This window comes from Ursus maritimus, unplaced genomic scaffold (assembly GCF_017311325.1).
Source record: "Ursus maritimus isolate PB19 unplaced genomic scaffold, ASM1731132v1 scaffold_19, whole genome shotgun sequence".
NCBI lineage: Eukaryota > Metazoa > Chordata > Mammalia > Carnivora > Ursidae > Ursus > Ursus maritimus.
In genome coordinates, this window is record NW_024424341.1 from 6,808,614 (window position 1) to 6,828,660 (window position 20,047).

The 20,047-nt window shown below is 46.8% G+C and overlaps 1 protein-coding gene across 2 annotated transcripts in view; it reads right to left on the reverse strand.

Moving 5' to 3' along the window:
* The window catches only part of ABCC12 (ATP binding cassette subfamily C member 12), a 66,307-nt gene extending 48,043 nt beyond the window's left edge, over positions 1-18,264 (reverse strand). For both annotated transcript variants that reach the window (XM_040633258.1, XM_040633259.1), the window contains exons 1-8: positions 18,146-18,264; positions 14,416-14,571; positions 11,146-11,293; positions 10,624-10,857; positions 8,468-8,641; positions 7,924-8,071; positions 4,402-4,550; positions 1,640-1,747 (exon numbers count right to left, since the gene is read on the reverse strand). In XM_040633258.1, the coding sequence (XP_040489192.1) occupies positions 1,640-1,747; positions 4,402-4,550; positions 7,924-8,071; positions 8,468-8,641; positions 10,624-10,857; positions 11,146-11,293; positions 14,416-14,571; positions 18,146-18,264 (1,236 nt within the window). The remainder of the gene's footprint in view (positions 1-1,639; positions 1,748-4,401; positions 4,551-7,923; positions 8,072-8,467; positions 8,642-10,623; positions 10,858-11,145; positions 11,294-14,415; positions 14,572-18,145) is intronic.
* Positions 18,265-20,047: the final 1,783 nt, after the last annotated feature.

The window sequence follows — 20,047 nt, forward strand, 5'->3', positions numbered from 1 at the left end:
AACATTTGCCAAGGGCCTACCCTCCGCCAGATTCTGGGATAAACAGTAGAAATGCAATTATGAATAAGGCATGATTCCTGTCCTTAAAGAGATTACAGCCTGGGGGAAGATGGGAACGTACACAGGCATTTCAGGGAAATGTGACAAGAACAAAAAACTGTAACTTCCAGAGAATGGAACGTGGGTCCCCATCCTGGGGGCCTGGTATTGGTGCCTGAGCTGAGTCTGTCCAGGGGCTGTACAGGCAACAATGAGGGAGGGAAGAGGAGATGGGATCCTTCCAACAGAGGACATGGCATTAGCAAAGGCAAGGAAGCATGCAACCCCACGGTCTATTGGGATGGGGGCATGAAACAAGCAACTCAGGGTTGCCACAGAGCTCAAGATAGGAAGGGTATAGGAAATCAGGTGGAGACATTACTGAGGACCTGCTAATGGAAGGCTCAGTCTCAGTCCTAGACGGAACAAGGACCCGAGGATTTCAAGCAGGTGAATATCAGTGGTCTGACCAATATTTTAACAGCTCTCTGGGGGCTGAGTGTGATATGGATTTGAGGAGAGCAACCATGGAAAAGGAAGATTGGTCCATAAGTCACTGTGATAATCCAGAATGAATGAAGGTGATGGCAGTAGGGACGGAGCAAAAGTTGAAGAGTCAAGAAATAACACTGTTCCTCTAGCCTAAGATATCTGATACAATATACACAGTTAATGTGATGGTGTTCGTGCTTGCGTTTTGTTCAAAAAGTGATGAGTCAACAGTGCCACCTTCCAACCCAATCTTACAAACAGCGCCTCTTAAAATTGAGGAAATACAGTGAGCAGAAGGTGACCCAACAGGGCTCTTGATTGGTTGAATGTGGATAGTAAGGGAGAAGAGGGATACAGGCATCTCAGATGCCTAAGACTTCCCGACTGCTGGCCTGAGTGAATAAAACCATTCAATTAATTCACACATGTCTGAACATGCTGTTCTCTTGTCTGGAACACCCCCCTCTTTTCCTTCCCTTGCCTGAACTTCAAAACCACTTTATGTACTTTTTTCACAAGTCATGTATCCTTGCTGCATACAGCAATTCCTGGGATCCCTGGTCCTACACTAGACTGGAGGCTCTTGAGAGTAAAAATTCTCTCTTCCTCTTATTTGCGTTTCCCACAAGGCCTTCTATATGTGAATCACGCAGCGTGTCTCCGAGGAATGACTGACTGAAGGAAGAAAGCAACTGAGTGCATGAATGTGGTGTCCCGCCACCCTCTTCGTCACCACCGTCACCACGCCCACCATAAGACAAGCCAGGTAGGCAAAGGGGAGGAGGAGGGCTCAGCGCAAACGCAAGCCCACTCCTGGAACAACTTCAGAATTGCAGCTTGGAGAAAAAGTAGAGGGCCAGGAACATCATCTCCACGTACGGAGATTCCACGTCATTTTTACTAGAAGTGCAGAGCACCTTATAAAGCTCTGCTTGTACCCTCCTTCATGTCCATTTATTGATCCAACTCTGAACGCAGGGCCTGCTCCCCAAGTTCTTCAGACCAGTGACCCAGCCCTCCCATGGGTTGACACAGCTTCCCCACATTTGAGAATTTTCCCACCCCAAAATGAGACCTCTCTTCCCCACTCACCCGGCGTGAGTTATACCTTCATTCTCCTCAGGGAGACATTGGCTTCGGCCATTGCTTTGACGGAGAAAGGCAAGATTGCAATTGAAAACTTCATTACATTAAACATGGCAATCACGCTAAAGGCCTGAAGAACAAAAGAGAGGTATAGGGTGTAGGATGAGATGTTGCCTTGGCTCTCAACCATTATATCCATGGGAATTATATTTGCTGAGATGAGAAATGATGGCCCAGTTGGAATTCTTACAGGAACTTTTTTTTTTATTTCATGGCTCACAAATCATGGGCTGCCCAATTAGGGATAGCAATATCTGAATCTCTTTTGCTTTGGATTTTTATCAAAATGGTGGGAGATTTACCCCTTGTCTCTGTCAGTCCGGAGAGGATAATGTCCAAGGAAGGCCTCTAACTGAATGTGTTTGGAAGTCTCCATCCACACCGTTATGTGGCCTAGACCATACTCAAAACCCCACGGATTGTCCTAAATTATCCCCTTCTCCCAGTTGCTTCAGAGGCCTCTGACACTTCAGATCTACAGCCTCCCTTTCTGTACCATATTCGGCCCCAGGATGAAGACAGAAGTTTCCCGGAAGGACCGGTTGGCCCATGCTGGCTGGTGGAGAGTGACTGCTGGCTCTCCAGCCCTCAGGGTCTGGCTTCCACGCCCTGCCTCACCACATGCCTGAGACAAATTTGAAAGCCTCGGTTCAACTGCCATTCCCAAAAAATCACCTCCCCTCCTTACTGGGGCCTTTCTCACTGAGCCCTGCCCGGTAAGTGGCTAACATCATACAGCCTCAATGAAGATAAGTTTCCTCCTGCATCAGTGCCCCAGGGGTGCATGATTTCATCTCTCAGATTTCATCTTCTTGTCTGTCCGACCTGTAATTAGCAGCTTCTCCCTAACCACCCCTTTAAGAAATTAATAATACAACTTCCATCAACAAATCGAGAGCGATCCTTCCTGCTGTTGAATGGGCCCCGTGGACAGAGCCCTGGGCTTCAACTAATCCTCATTAGTTCTGTAAGGGGACAATGAAGAATGTTGCCTTCATCGCATCTGGTCCCAAATCCTTCCCCAAAGAGAACTCAACTCCCCCCAAGTCCCAAAGCACTATCTTTTTTTTTTTTTTTTAAGATTTTATTTATTTATTTATTTGACAGAGATAGAGACAGCCAGCGAGAGAGGGAACACAAGCAGAGGGAGTGGGAGAGGAAGAAGCAGGCTCACAGCGGAGGAGCCCGATGTGGGGCTCGAACCCAGAACGCTGGTATCACGCCCTGAGCCGAAGGCAGACGCTTAACCGCTGTGCCACCCAGGCGCCCCCCAAAGCACTATCTTGGCTCAGAAAACCCAGGCCTTGGTTGACAGAGCACTCGGTCTGCCTGATGTGGTCCAGCACCTGGGGGCTGACCTCCTACTGATGTGGTCCTGACGGAGAAGCCCAGGGATTCTGAGTCTGAAGAAATATGCAAGAGGAATGGCTTGCGTTCGGGGGGAATTTGTTCGTGGTCTACATTTCTTCTAAATCATCATTTTAGGAAATATTAACTCTGCGCACCCAATTTGATTGTAAATTTGCTTGGTGTATTGCTGGGGAAAGAATTTCTTGTTGTCATTTGGGACCAGAGGACACAGTCACAATAATCGAGAAGCATTCTGTCGAGGCTTTGGTATGTCGTTGCCCTTCATCCTGGCTTTGGGTTCACGGCTGAATTCAAGCCCCCAGAGTGTGGGAGTTAACTGCGTGTGAAGAACCCAAGAAAACACAAAGCACCTCACAAAGAAACAGGGAAGTAACAGGACCGACAGCCCCACAACAGATCCCCCAGCAAGAGCATCCTGCCTTCTTACACATCCCCCTTCCCCTCAAGATCCGTGATTTTCGGTGCAACTATTGCTCTGCCAGCACACTTGCTTCTTTTGCTCTCTCTCTCTCTCTCTCTCTTTTTTCCCCTTGCTTTTATTGCCTTTCCTCCATTCACTTACCCTTCAGACACCGGGTTTAATATCTCAGCTGTTTGTTTATTTCAGCCAGGGGCTGTTTCCCATCTAGCCCAGAGTTTCTTTACCTTTGAGTGCACAGGCCCCCTTGTAAGAAAAAAAACCTGACAATCTCACATTCATTCTAATTCTCCCTCTGAGGCTTTCAGCCCAAAATCGCCTGGCCTGGGTGGGCATCAGGCTAATAAGAACAACAAACACTTACACAGCATTTACACCGTACCAGGCGCTGTGCCACGTGCCTTACATAAAAGACCTCCTTCAGTCCTCACAACCACAGGGACTAGTATAACCCCATTTATAGATAATAAAACCAAGCAAGAGAGGTTCAATGAATCGCCGTCTGTCGTAGTAAGGTACCATAGCTGAGATTTATAAAAGGGGGATTCTGACCCTCGCATCTCCCAATACCTACGACTCCGCCCACCCAGGGAACTCCCACAAACTTCCCGTCTTGTAAATCGCAGGAATAATTGTGAATAAAACAGCCAAGGGCTCATCTGATTTCAGTTTTGTTTTCTGAATGTCAAATGGTGTTTCAACATTAACCACTAGCCCAGCACTGACAAGAGACTGGGTAAGAGTTACTGTTAGGCTCTCCTGGGCTCCTTGGCAGCCCAAGCACTGGTTTTTACAAGTCAAGGTAGAATTCTGGCCCTTCTGTGATGGGGTATTCTGGTGCCAGGGCGGGGCCTCTCCAGGCAGGGAAAGCATCCCCACCCAGCACTTGCCACTGTTGGCACGTGAAGGAAGCCAGTTCTAGAGACGGTTCTTACCACCGGGGCGGTGAGCCTGCGTCTCAGGAGGATGTGGCAGGTGAATGTCAATACGATGGCTATTGTAGATGCAATGGGGGCCAGGGCTGAGTTTCCGCTTTGGACAAATCCAGCTTTTTCCAGTAATTTCCTTTCCCTCTTCCTTGTATCTGTCAATAGAAAACAGTCCATGAGGGATTTATTTTTGCAGCACTAAGAAATGTATTTACCCCTACCTGATCCTCCTGCAAAAGAGTGTTCAGGGTTCCTGTTGTGAAGTTTAAATGAGAGGAAGCACAGAAAGCCCTGGGAACAAACTGGGAGCTCCGTGCATGTCAGCGGCCATATTGGATGGTTTCTGAAGTCTCTCCCAATCCTGATTCTGTGTCAGGAGGCATACACTTGGATGCCTACAGGAGCTGGGCAAGTAATATAAATGGAGGGAGTGGCCAGAGAGTAAGAACCGAAGGAGGGTGTGGCGTGTAGCAAAATGGGGACCACATGTCTCAGTGAAAGGGGCCACCACCTCTCAGTGCGGACAGCCCAGTGTCACCAGACCTTCAAGTGTTCTGAAGTCTGGGATCTGGAATTTTGTGGGACATCTTTCTACTTGTAGATATTGGGAACTAATTGAAAGAAGTTTTTAAGTACTGTAAAAAACAAACAAAACACCTGTGCCAAGCCTGAGGACTGCCAGATTGGGGCTCCTGTCCTGTGTCCAGGAACAGCTACAAGAGCCCAGGAGCATTCATTTCTCCCTTTCGTAAGTCCAGATGGGGTCCATGCCTCTGCACGGCTCACAAGTTAAATTCAAGCCTCCTTCTTTGGTGTTTAAAGTTCTTAACTCCAATTCCAGCCTCTTTTGCAAAAACCCTTTCACTCTGGCAACATGGAGCCATCACCACTCTTACTGAGTGCTCTACCGAGCACTGCCCCGTGTTCTCATTTGACCGCTCTCATCACTGTGTGACAAGGAAGGGGCTATGATTATGCCATCTGGCAGGACAGGAAAGTCATCACAGGTTAAGTAACTTGCCTTTTAAGTGGTCATGGCAGAGTTGGAACCCAGTTCTACTGCAGTCTGGAGCTCTGCTGTCCACAAACCCTTTGCCTCTAGGATACCACCCACCTCCTTGTCCCCAGGCACAACCTCACATATCCACCTCTAGACCCTTGTTCCTTCTGGGGGTCTTCCCCAGCTCTATCTGTGTCTGAATCCTTGCTATCCTTCCAGGTCTTTCTAAAATGCCACTTCTGCCATGACACTCTTCCTGATCTCTCCAATGTGATGTGCTCCCCCCCTCACCCTCCTGGAGCTTCTCTCCATTTCCTTTCCGGCATTTTCCCCATTTCGTCCTACAGTTAATTCATGTGTTCACTCATTCAACAAATTTTAACTGGATGTCTACTGTTGGCCAGGTGCCGTGCTTGGTGTTGGACAACGTAAGAGTAAACAGAGTCTCAGCTCTCTTTCCATAGGGGAGATAGACAATAAAGAAATAAACAAATTCTATCATTACAAATTTGTTGGGCGATATGAAAGAAATGAATGGGATGAAGTGATTAAAAAGAACTGGTAGAGAATGGACCTGCTTAGAACTCTAGTCAAGAAGGCCTCTTTGAGTCAGCAACGTTGAGAGGAGTCACAAAGCCAGCACGAACATCTAGCAGGAGAGCATTTCAGGTAGAGGGAACAGCAACAGCAAAGATCCTGAGGTATGAATGCGCACGGATGTTGTTCTAAAAAAGACAGAAGGTTCGCATGGCCCAAGCGAGTTACCAAGGGTTAGGGCAAGATGTGAGGTCAGAGAGGTCTTCAGGGATCAGATCATGCTGGATCCGATAGGCCATACAAAGGAATTCGGATTTAAAGATTTTATTTATTTATTTGAGAGAAAGAGATAGAGAGAGAGAGAACCAGCAGGCAGAGGGGCAGAGGGAGAGGGAGAAACAGACTCACTGCTGAGCAGGGAGCCCAATGCGGGGCTTGATCCAAGGACCCTGTGATCACGACCTGAGCCAAAGGCAGATGCTTAACCAACTGAGCCACCCAGGCGCCCCAGGAATTTGGATTTAAATCAAAAGTCCTAAATTGTAATAATCTAAGTGTGATAAGAAGCCACTAAAGATTTTTCAGCAGGGAGGGACAGGATCTGATTGACATTTTTAAAAGGTCACAGTGGTTTCTGAGTACATAATGGATTTTAGGGGGAAGGAAGAAAGCAAGTGTTGCATCTGAAAGTTCTTTCCGTACTCCAGAAGGGGGGGAATATCGGCTTGCACTAGGGCGGCAGGAGAATGAAGAGAAGCAGATTCCAGATATGTTCTAGAGGTAGAGCCAACAAACTTATAGCTACCGTTGAGCTTAGCTCACTCATCGTCCCTTCATCTTAGAGGCAGGGACCCTTTCTCTAATCATTTTATGCAGCTCCCATGACTTTGCTGCCCATAGTAGGAAATTGATAAATATTTATTGAGTTAAACTGACTCAAGTCCAGTTGAGTTGAATTCAATGGAACTAAGTCAAATGGAATCAAGTTTAATCAAATCATTGTATTAAAGTGAGTTCAATGCGTGGGGAAGTATTTCTGGGTCTTCAAGGAAGGTCCCAAAAGGTTGCCAGAGTCCCAACCTGCAGCACTTTCTTGGCAAGCTCAGAAGCAAGTTATCTAAAGCCACTCCCTAAAACAGAGAGACACAGCTTCAGGCCCAATTACATGCTGATCTAAAAGTGTAATTGTAGAGCCGAAGAGTCAATTGTCACAGTGGTTCAGATCATTAACCGGCCGACCACCTGAGTCTATGTCAGCAATTATGTAAATGTTCCTGCAATTAGATTTGCATTTATATTTGATTGTAATGGTTTTAATATCATCCTTTTTTAAAAATCTATGTATGCGTCCTCCTATCTGTGTAAGGAATGTCGAGTCAGGGGGTCATGCAATCCTGATGATGTGGCTGCCGGCAAGGAGACATATCTGTAAGTGTGAGTGTGAGCCTGGGTCTGGGTAGATATCTTCTAAGTCAAGGAAATAGCCTGAGATAGCTCTTCTTCTTCTTCTCATAAGGTTTTAGTGGATTTTTTTTTTTAAGATTTTATTCATTTGACAGAGAGAGACAGCCAGCGAGAGAAGGAACACAAGCAGGGGGAGTGGGAGAGGAAGAAGCAGGCTCCCAGCAGAGCCCGATGTGGGGCTCGATCCCAGGACCCTGGGATGACGCCCTGAGCCAAAGGCAGACGCTTAACGACTGAGCCACCCAGGCGCCCCACGTGGATTATTTTTGTAAAAAGTAACCGGTCAGTAGCAGCATCCACATGCCTTCGGAAAGGCGAAACCATATGTCGCTCACCTGCTGAGTGCTTGGGTTCACCAGAACAGATGCCTGGGTCTATTAAAATCTCTGTAATCCTTTGAAAAGCCTGCAAAGCAGCTCAGGGGGTCCCCACAGCCCCCTTTCTGGAACGCCTGGCCCCAGGACCCTTAAGAAGCCCTTAGAAGAGCACATTCTACGGGGTAAGTGGTTCTTCAAGCACCATCCTACCTTGGATGGTCTTGGTAAAAGATTTCTCCCAGGCGCACATTTTAATCAGCTTGACGCAGGTCAGAAACTCATTCATTGTCTGAACTCGCTTGTCTGTCACTGAAATCGCTGATCTTCGGAAAGCTGAATTGAGCTTAGCCATAAACATCTGAAATCAAGGTACAAACAGTGTTCAGAGAGAACTGCTGAGTTGCAGTTGGCCTAAAAATCCAGGGATCGGAGTAGAAGTGCCAGGAAAAGTTCTGACAGAAGCTGGACTGAGATTCTCAGCCATCCTTCCCTTGAGTTGTGACAGCCAGGGTGGACCAGGGGACACCACTGGGGATCGGGCAGGTGATACAAATACTTCAGTTGCTAGGAGGCCAAGAAAGTGTTGGGGACATTGACAAACTGAAAAGCAGGCCTCCCTCCCCCAGGGCATTCAAATTCAAGTCCTTAAAAAAAAACACTGCGCCAACAAATGAAACCTTCTCTCCAATTCAGTGTGAACATCTGTGCAAAACGCAAGCACACAGCAGTTATAATCGCAAAGACCCGCCATTACCTGAATGGGGATGAATATGGCGTACACAGATATCCCAACGAGGGCTGTGGGCCCCAGAATGAAAAAGGCATACACCGCACACACAGCCATGAGGATCGGGATGGTGGCTGGCAAGGGACAAAACAAGGCGGCTTCGAACAAGGAATAACTATCACTTGATAGTATATTGAGCACCTGGAAAGAAAGCACATGGATTCGGCCTTTGGAAGTGTCACCCAAACATCTCCTCAACTGAGGAGAGGAGAGAAAAAACTGCCTTAAGTGGGAGGGGGATTGTCAAGGGACCAACATGATGAGTTTTGTGGCTCTCTGGCTGATCTGATTTTGGCCAGGCCAGTATTTCAGGACTGAGAGCCCCAACGAAGAAAGACGTAAAGAGTAATAAATATTACCATCTAAAAGCACGCTGGAGAGAGGGCTAGCGCCTTACCCTTCATCTCTCTCTCCTTCTTCCTGCTGAGTTCAGAGGAGCAACGTGCCTGGCTAAAAAATTTTTAAGCCTCCTTTGTGGAAAGAGTATGGCCATGTGACTGTGCCAAGGGCCATGAGATAGATATAAGACAAAAGAAGTATCAAATGGAAGTTTGGAAATGTTCCCCCTAAAGGGAGCCAACTGAACTTAGAGGACATGCACCTTTATTCTTCTCTCCTTCCTTTTACCAGCTATCTGAAACATGACGGGCATGGCTGGACCTCTAGTACCCGTCCTGAACCATCATGGCAGCCGTGCACTAGGGTAGTGACAAAGAGAGGGAGGAAGATCCGGAAGTCCCCATACCAGCCCTGAAACGCTCTTTTCCAGACTCCTTTTGCAAAAAGTGGAATAAATTCATCTTGCTTAATCTACTGTTATTTTGGATTTCCTTTTTTTTTTAAAGATTTTATTTATTTATTTGAGAGAGAGATAGTGACGGAGAGCACAAGCAGGGAGGAGAGGGAGAAGCAGTTTCCCTGCTGAGCAGGGAGCCCGATGCGGGACTCAATCCCAGGACCCTGAGATCATGACCTGAGCCAAAGGCAGATGCTTAACCAACTGAGCCACCCAGGCGCCCTATTTCAGATTTTCTTATTCTATGCAGCCGAGCTCGTCTTAACTGATACAGGATGCTTTGGACATAATGAAAGAGCAACTGCAAGAAAGAAGCAAGTCTTCTCCCTTACGTCATGCCACCTGCAGTTCCCTTGACTAGGGAAATTTTATTGTGTAAATGGTGAGAATTTTATTGTTAAGGTTCAAGGGCTTAAGAAAATATAAATTCAGGGCACCTGGGTGGCTCAGTCAGTTAAGCATCCGACTCTTGTTTTTGGCTCAGGTCATGATCTCAGGGTCGTGAGATCGAGCCCCATGTTGGGCTCTGCACTGGGTGTGGAGCCTGCTTGAGATTCTCCCTCTCCCTCTGCCCCTTTCCCCCACCCTCTCTTTCTCCCTCTCTATAAAATGAAAAGAAAGGAAAGGAAAGGAAAAGAAAAGAAAAGGGAGAGAAAGAGAAAAAAAGAAGCAAAGAAAGAAGAAAAGAAAGAAAGAAAGAAAGAAAGAAAGAAAGAAAGAAAGAAAGAAAGAAAGGAGAAGAAAAGAAAAGAGAAGAAAAGGAAAAAGAAAAGAAAAGAAAAGAAAAGGGAGAGAAAAAGAAAAAAAGAAGCAAAGAAAGAAGAAGAGAAAAAAAGAAAGAAAGAAAGAAAGAAAGAAAGAAAGAAAGAAAGAAAGAAAGAAAAAGAAAAGAAAGGAAAAGAAAAGAAAAGAAATTCTGAGGTCCAGCAGGCATAGTCTTTATTATGGCTTTAACACCCCAAACTCTACACAATCAGAATTATTGGATCAATTCCTCACTCATTTTGTAAAAGCCCGTGATGTATCCCATACTGCCTCGGTGCCCTGTTGACAGTTAAAGGGATCGAATGAGGTTGCCCCCAAGCCCTGTCTCAGCTGGAAGAGGGAAGCCTTTCCAATCTCTTCAGCTTGAAAGGAGCCTTCCTTTCACTGAACCCCTCTGATGTTTTCAGTCTCCATCCCCTCACTTCGCAGGGAGATGGGATAGAGTGGGCAGGACATTGGACAAATGAAAAGAAGGCATATGTACCATCCAGGAAGCACATCTCACTCATATGCAGAAAACGCAGGATTTAATTTTCTAAAATTAAACTCTGGACCGGCTTACCTCGCCAACAGAGATGTGTGCCAGAGTCTTGAAGGACACCAGGTTCTCGAAAACCAGGGTGGAGACGGCCACCTTCAACCGGATTGCTGTGCGGTAATTTATGGCCCAGGCAAGGGCCCAAAAGAGCACTTTGGTAAACTCGGTAGCGAAAAGGGCTATGCACAGGCCAACGCCAACCCAGACGTTCCTAGAAACGCTCTCGGTCTGCTGAAGGATTTGGTGAATGAGAACCGTCTGTAAAACAGCACAATGGAGAGAGGAGAGGCCACTGGGGGTTGAGGGTGGAATAGGGAGCCTCAGATAATGTCAGCAAGCTGACTTTACGAGGCAAACTTTTTAATTAATTTCAGTGGCGGCTGCTGTGCTTGACAAGGATTAGCTTTATGAAAATTTGCCCCCAAGGAGCTCGAAGATAATGACAATGTACTAAACCCACCAGCTCGTAGAGAAAGTAACTAATGCCATTCTTCGCCAGTCTGGGGACCTGTGTGACAAGGCGGGAGAAGGGCCGCCCCCACTCACCGGCCCTACGGCGGCCATGATAATGCACAGGATGTTGGCCACAATGTCCATCAAAACTCGTGTCCTCTGGAATTTCCAGACCACTCGGCCCAGAGAGGCTTCCTCAGGACCCACCCTTTCTACCTCTTCATCCCAAAGGATTCGAAATCTGTGATGAGAGAACAGGAAGAAGGAAAGGGACTCACATTTCCACTCGCTGTTTGAAGCTACTTCCACAGACAGACCTCTCAAGGGCGCCAGCACAGCCCTCATCCCTGGGCAGTGGCGGCCCCCTGCCAGCGGCACTGATGCTCTTTTCCTCTTTTCCAGGGCAGATGGGGTATGGGAGGGGCAGGGGGGCACAGCCCTGCCACAGGCACCGGCTGGTACCTGGCCCTTGGGCAGTGTCCAGCCCCTCATTTCCTGCTCCTACTGCCCAGCTCAGGCACAAAACCAGTTCTGATAAAAAAAAAAGACAGAGGCAACAGGGAAATGGCAAGAGTCATCTCCCCCAGGGCAGGGAGGAGTTTGTCCGTTTCAAAGATCTGAAAGAAGGTCAGTGTGACACGAGTAGGGTAAAGGAGGAGAAGGGCTGACACGACACTGGGAGGACAGGCAAAGCCAAATCCCTTGGGACCTCACAGTTCTCAGAAAGGAGGTTAGGCTTCTTTTCTTGAGCAAAGGAAGCCATTGAAGGTTTTTAAGCCAAAGTGCTAAGATCATTTTACATACCTAAAAGAACGGTCAGGTTATCAGGGAAATTCAAATCAAAACCACACTGAGATACCACCTTAAGCCAGTTAGAATGGCAAAAATTGACAAGGCAGGAAACAACAAATGTTGGAGAGGATGTGGAGAAAGGGGATCCCTCTCACACTGTTGGTGGGATTGCAAGTTGGTACAGCCACTCTGGAAAACAGTGTGGAGGTCCCTTCAAAAGTTAAAAATTGAGCTACCCTATGACCCAGCCATTGCACTACTGGGTATTTACCCCAAAGATACAGACGTAGTGAAGAGAAGGGCCATATGCACCCCAATGTTCATAGCAGCACTGTCCACAATAGCTAAATCGTGGAAGGAGGCGAGATGCCCTTCAACAGACGAATGGATAAAGAAGATCTGGTCCATATATACAATGGAATATTACTCAGCCATCACAAAGAACGATTTCTCAACATTTGCTGCAACATGAGCGGGACTGGAGGAGATAACGCTAAGCGAAATAAGTCAAGCAGAGAAAGACAATTATGATATGGTTTCACTCATTTATGGAACATAAGAAGTAGGAAGATCAGTAGAAAAAAGGGAAGAAGAAAGGGGGGTTAACAGAAGGGGGAATGAACCATGAGAGACTATGGGCTCTGGGAAACAAACTGAGGGCTTCAGAGGGGAGGGGGGTGGGGGAATGGGATAGGCCGGTGATGGGTAGTAAGGAGGGCACGTATTGCATGGGGCACTGGGTGTTATACGCAAGTAATGAATCATGGAACATTGCATCAAAAACTGGGGATGTACTGTATGGTGACTAATATAACAAAATAAAAATTATAAAAATAAATAAATAAAATAAAAATAAAAAACCGGTCAGGTTGCTGTGAGAATAGTGGATTATAGGGGAACAAAGGCAAAAGCAGGGGGACCACAGCAGGACACTGTTGACCTCCAGGGGAGAAGTGGCAGTGGTTTGACACTGGACTTAAGAGCAGTGCATCTGAGGAAGGATGGACAGAGACAACAGGACATACTGATGAACTAGATGTGAAAGAAAAGGGAAGGAGGATCAAGGACCCCAATTTTCTGGCTCAACCAGCTGTGTGAATGGAATTTGTCAAGAAGAGAAGAGCATCATCAGGTTGGGGCCCCGGATCAAGAAAGCAGCATTCGATAGAAGATGCTTGTGAGTCACCCAAGGCCAGCTGTCCAGTTGGACACGGGGCATATGAATTCAGAGTCTGGAACAGAGGCACGGACTCAAGTGGCATGTTATTAAGAGGCCGTGTTTGGTGTTGAGTCTTTGCAGTGGATCGGCTCCCCTAGGAATAGGCACAGCATGGAAGAGAGGAGGGTCCAAGCTGTTGTTGGATAGATGGAAGGAAACACTAAAAACAGAACAAGAAGTTCAGACAAGAAAAGTAGGAGGAAAATCCAATACTCCATAGGCACTGGTCCAGCTCCTTCTCTCTGATCTCACAGGCAACTTTCTCCAGACTGTAAATTTGGGCAACTACCATTGAATGAGCTATCTGCAGCCCACGGGTGAGGGGAAGCACAGTTGTAGAAACAATTGCAAGGCCCTGATGAAAACTCCCAGCCCTTGAAGCACAGACTGCAGGCTATGCCTTGCCCTTTACCCCCTGTGGCCAAAGATAAGAAGACTCCCAGGAGAAATAAATGCAGAAAAGGCTTAGAGAAGTTCCCCATTGTTTAAGACATTATGATTCATCACAACCTCAAAGGTCAAAGCAGCTGGTAGAAAGAATGAAGTTAACGTCTCTATCCTTACGCTGACATGGAAAAGTCTTTATAATGCTTTCTGAAAATAGCAAAATGGGTAACATTCTATAGTATGCCTCACTTTGTTTAAGGAAAAAAAATATGACATGTAAGTGGGAGGAAGAAGAGGTACTGATCTGCGGAAGATGGCACCACAGGACATACTTAATTAGAGAAAATTCTGGACAGATCCACAGCGACATTTCACGATGCTGACCTCTGGGGAGCAGAGCAGGAGCGCAGTAGGGATAGTCCCACGGCTTGCTCGTCTGTTGCCTTCACATTTTTAGAATGAATATGAATTAGGGTGAACCCATGAAATTTACATTTTTTGCAAATCAAAATTGTCAAATATTGGCAGTTTCATTTGGTTCAACCTAAACTTATTTTGCAATATGAAAGCCCGATAATGATTTTTAAAGTAAAACAAAACATGACGCCTGGAGCTGCACTCAGCAGCACCCCGGCGTGGGGGGGGGGGGGGGNGGGGCTCCGGCCACCTTCGTCCTGAGGCAGTGCTCCTACAAACCAGAGACAGCCCAGCCAGCACGCTCCTGAGCCTCAGGCTGTAGCCCCCAAGCAGTCCTTTTTCCACACCCCCAGTCCTCACCCCCGCAGACACTGGGCCAACAAGTTCAGTCAGCCCAACCCGTGTTTCAGAGAGCCGTTACCAAAGAGGGTCTCCAAGGACCTGGAGGTGTCCATTTCCACACCGGGAAAGGGGAGCACTCAAAGGGCCCGTGGGCTCCTGCATAGGGTGGGCTCCTCTCCTGCGGTGACCCAAGGGAATCCTGGTACCTTTTGGCATTGGTGTCCGATGAGTCATATGGTGACAGCGGGGGCAGGGTATCCACAGTCAGCGTGTGCTTGTAGCCTTTAACCATCACTGGTGTGAGCCAGGAAAATGTAGCAAAGGAGAACAGTCCCGCGTCATCCACAGGGTTGGGTGCCAGCCTAAGACAAACGAGACACTCCAGGCTCCGGGGCATAGTGGTCATTGCCCTGAGTCCCTGGCTTGAGTTCTTAGCCATAGTAATATCCACAGCCACACTTAGAAGCCGCGATTCCCACACGTTAGCCCTCTGAGCAGTGGTGTGTGCTGGGACTGGCTCATACCAGCTTGTGAGAGCTGATTGTAAGATTTTCAGGAGTTTTGCAAGTTAGCTGCCAAACATGGCTGATGAGGGAACAGAAGGCAAGCTGAGGACAAAGGAGAAACTGACACCCCACAACTCCTAACCCCCCCCCCATGGGATGTACGTGACATTCCTCAGGCACTCCTGGCTGCCCTAAAGGACAAAGAAATAGTTAACTTATACAGACCACAATCCTGCAAGACTTGGGTCTCCCTCAGTTTACAAATGTTTTAGCAATCTACAAGAACAAAGCATTTCTATCAATAACCTAGCTTCCAGAAGGGAATATAAATACAAATAAATGTCCTTATAATCTGTAGCCTCCAGGAAGTTCCCAACTATCTTCATGTGAATGCCTTACTAGAGGGGGAAACAACCTTAACTTGACAATGGCAGGACCTCTGGTATCCTGTGAGTCTTCTTTAACGTATGAAAGTACTTTCTTGAAACCTCCCTTTTTCCTTACCTCCCCCAACCCCATCGTATATAATCAGCCACCCCTCACACCCCGGGGCAGCCGCTCTTTCTGCCCACGGGTCCTGTCCCCCCCCCGCCCCCCACTTTAATAAACCATCATTTTGCACCAAAGACATCTCAAGAATTCTTTCTTGGTCATCAGCTCCGGACTCCACCCCACTGAACCTCACTGATACCCTACAACTTCATCAATGGCCAGTATTAAAAATTACATAATTTTAAATAAATAATCTCAAGGACAAAGGTAATAAGTACTTGAAACTCATCACTTCCTAATTATTTTACTAGATTTTGCTAGTATCTATGATCTCTAGATTATGCAAATCTGTTGCGTCTATATGGTAGAAATAGCACATAACAGGGCGCTGCTGCGCGTCTCTTCCCAACATGGCTCTCAGTGACATCACACTGGCTTGAAATTGGCCATGGTGGGCCAGAAGAACTGATAAATGCTACAAACCACAGAATTTTTTTAGTGAGCCAGTGTTCAAGCCTCATGACCATCCCGTGGGAAAGAGGGCACCTGACCCATTTGTCATGAGGAAATGAAGCCCAGAAGCTGATCATCAGAGAAGTGAGGTGCAAGTCTTGTTGCTGGATTTTAGCAGGCACATGCTGGAGGCAAACTCATGGTTCTGCAGATCGGGAGGATGGAATGAATTAAAACATTTAAAGTGCTCCGGCTACATAAATACTAGCTAGCAGATAAGACAGGAAGATGGAGGAGGGGAAACGGAGGAGGAGAAAAAAGAAATGGAGAGGAGAAGGAGGAAAAGGAGGACAAAGAAGTAAAAAGAGGAGGAGGAGAAAGAGTAAACAGTCGAGGAAAAGGAGGAGAAGAAAAGAAAGAGGAAGAGGAAATGAAGGAGGAAAAGGCCTTGGTTTTGCCCTTGAGAAATTGACCCTCTAAGACAGAATAAAGCCAGAGACGTGGAGTAATATCTACTGATTACTAAGTCGTTAGTATGTTCTGGACCCTGTAAGAGGTTTATATTTGTAGCAGATGCTGTCAGGATGCCCTGGGTCACAGACTCTTGGCTCAAGCTGACAGCATCCCATCTCGAATGTGAGCTATGCCTCTTTTCGCCACCTGTTTCGGTGCCTTCTTGGGAGCATAACTGCAGCCCAGAATTGCAGAGCACGGATGCCTCCAGGGGCAAATCTTAACGAATGGAGTATAGGAGCCCCTGGATAAATGCACCCCCTCAACCTTTGGGTGGAAAATTGTACACCTTCTCAGAAGGGTAGAATCCAGTCCCCATTCCTACAGCAGTGACACTGATGACACCATGTTGTCCTTCCCTGACTCACTTTCCCTAAATCCTCCCTCCTGCTTCCTGGGATCACCTGCAGCCAAGTTCTCAACTCAGGCTCTGCTTTGGGAGAACTCAAGCTAAGAGAATATTAACAATGTACTATGTACCTGGCACACAGTAAAATTTTCTAAAAAGCGGCTTTTATGATAAAGTTGTACATTACCTCATAGCATTATTACAACGAATCAGTGGAATGTACAGAAGGGAAGTATAATGATACCATTTCATAGACAAGAACATCATGGCACAGAGAAGTTAAAGTACTTGACCAAAATCTTACAGTTGATAAGTGCTGGAACAATGATTTAAACCCACTGCTTGCTGACTCCAGGATCCCGTCATTCTCTTAAGCACTATACCACATTGCCTCTCCACAAAGCAATAAAAACTTAACCAAAACAGTGAGTAGTTATCGCTTTCCTGCCTGGGGCTAATTATGGTAGCCTATTCCCTCACCTTTCAACCTTCACCTCTCCCCTCAGAGGGCTCAAGCTGCATCTTTGGTCCAGAAATTCTAGAAGAGAGCAATGCTGTGTCAGCTTACTACAGAGATGCCACTTGGCCTTCTGCTGTTCAGAGGACAGGACACAGGGCCCTTTCCATGTAGAAAGGGCAGCATTTTATAATATCATGACTAATATAATATGAATAATATCACATCATATCATGTTACAGTTAAGCATGTGAGCTTGAAAGTCAAGCTGCATGTGTTCCTATCCTGCAGTTCAAACTTGACCCAATTCCTTCTCCCCATTTCTATAACAACTCTTTGGAATGTGAGCTAGCAGCTGCTTCCATCACTAGGTCTAGCCTCTTTCTCCACATCTTGAATCTGAACTGACTTGTGGCTTAATTTGGCCAATAGAATGCTGTAAATAAATGGTGTGCCAATTCTGAGCCTGAGTCTCAAGAAAGCCTATATGCTTCAACTCATCCTTTCGGCGGTCGACCGTAATACTAAGCGATCAAGCCCAAGATACCCTGATGGGGATTGATAGCCCACGTGGCCCACCTGTCCCCACTGCCCCAGGCAACAGCCACCTTGCCGACCAGCAGATTTATAAGTATCCAGTGACCAGATGAATCACCCAACTGCGCCCAGCTCAAGTTGCTGACCCAACTATAAAATTGTATGCTAACTAAATGGCAGTTGTTTTAAGGTTCTACGTGTGAAAAGTGTGTGTGTTACAGAGAAAAAGCTCACTGATGAACTTTGGGCAAATTACTTAGCTTCTCTGTGCCTCACTTCCCCACCCATCAGATAAAGATAATAATACTTCCATGGTGGCTGTGAAGAGTGAATGAGACCATGTTGGCAAAGTACTTGGACAGATGGATTCTGGCACAACAAAAGCTCTCCTTAAACACTGGCTATTGTCTCCCTTTCACCAAAGGATAATAAGAGTAAAGAAGTGGTTAATAAATGGATGGATGAATGGATGGATGGATGGATGGATGGATGGATGGATGGGAGACAAAAACACAAGCATATAGAGCAGCAGCATGGGGAGCAGGGCCAATGTCTACTCTCCTGATGAGCTAGAAACTAATTCTGGAAGTTCTACCCTGGCGCTCCATCCAATCCCCCACCTGGCTTACCTTGCATAGGGTCTCACCGGGATCATGGTCTTCAGGCTGTGGTCATATCTTTCTATAAAGGATCTTCGCTGGCCTCGCCGATCCAGATCTGAGATAAGGTAGGGGCCTTCACCCACCATCCTGATGGCAGCCTGGAGCCCTGGGCTGTTGGCCTAGGAACACTTTCACTCTGCAGCAGGGAGATGAGGAAGGTCACTGAGAAATGACGACACTCTGGAATGGGATCCACCCATACTCTACCCACATCAGCTTCCTTGCTCTAACCCCTTAGACAGTTTCACCAATTAGCTTTCTACATTTATGGATCAGGTGGGGGTTGAGGGGTGAGGTGTGACCAGAAACCCTGCCACATCTCTCAACTTCACTCTGAGGTTTCCTTATTAGCAAGGACATTCAGTGCCTCTTCTTTCCCATTTTGGGTTAACTGGGAGCAGAAAGCCTATCATGGATTGTCTGTTGGAAGCCAGTCTGTGGCCAACCCTGAATCCCAGACCAACAAAGAGCTCCAGGAAGGTGTGTTTGCTGTCACATAAATTCGCTTCACATAGACCGAAGTTTGTCACGCACACACCTCTTTTTCTTCCTGCTTCTCTCAGATACTCAGAAGCTTGTGCATCCACATTGCCCCATACCCAAGGGCTAGAGACCTCCAATGAGACTACTTCTCAGGACCAGGCACATCTGGACAAGCCCACATTCCCCCCACTTCTGGGACAACTGCCCCTAAGGAAAGCCAACAATCTAGGTGGAGAGAACACTTTTTGGAGTGCCTGTCCAGTCCATAAAGCAACCACCCCATTCACCAATCACCTAAACTTAATGAATAGAGAATAATCCTTGAAGGTTCTTCTATTCCTGGTTTCAATCCTTTCCTGAATGAAACCCCAGCTCTATTCTTCCCCTAGGGTTCCATAACACCTCCCTCCTTATATGCTAGAGATGAATTCTCCCTTTTTACCCAAATTATCTTGAGTTGGTTTCTGTCACTTACCCCCAGAGGCCTCACTATTATATATATATGGGGGTCCCATTACCATGAATTTTCTCAGGAAGTTTTCATGACTAGAAACATCAAAAAAAACCAATTCCCGTCAAGGTTGTAATGACTGATAATTCAATGACAGAGTTGGAAATGTTCTCTGATTTAATCTTTTACAAACTCTTCATTATACAGAAGAGGAAACAGAACCTCAAAAAAGGGAAAGGATGAGAATATATGTAGCAATGGCACTAGTATCATGGCTGAATAAGACAATTTTTGTGTTTCCCCTACTCCCAACAACAATTTGGCATCTATTCACCAGCAAAAATGTCCTTCTGGGAGCGGTGGGATCCAGCACCATACGCCAAGAAACCCAGGAGGAGTCTTGCCCACCCATATATCAGGTAATGGACATAGAGACCTTGGTTCTGGCTGTGAGCCTTGAATGGCCCATGAACTGGCTCCAGCCCCTCTTGGCCACGGTCTAGGAGCCCCTGAAAAATATTGCTTTGGACAATCACTAAGGACAAGAGAACATTTGGGGAAGTTCAGGTTCCCAGTGGAGAATTTCCAGCACACCACTGGAGCAAGAAAATGTAAGTTTGGCTATATTGGAGAGGGAAAGGAGAATAGCTTGACTTCATCCACACTATCACTGCCCCAAGGCAGCATTGCTTAGGGCCAAAAGAGATCTTCTCAGCCCATGATCTCTCCCACAGGGGAAAGTGAGAACTGGCTTCCAGAGCTGGCATCCAGCTATGCAGGATGCTGGCAAAGAAGCCTATTTTTCTTTCACCACATTCAGAGGACTAAATTCTGAGCTACATGACAGGGGCAGGAAGAGGCTGCAAGAGAGGCACATAGGACTCTTGGAGGGCAGTAAAGGAACATGGATCCTACTAACTGCATCACAGACTACA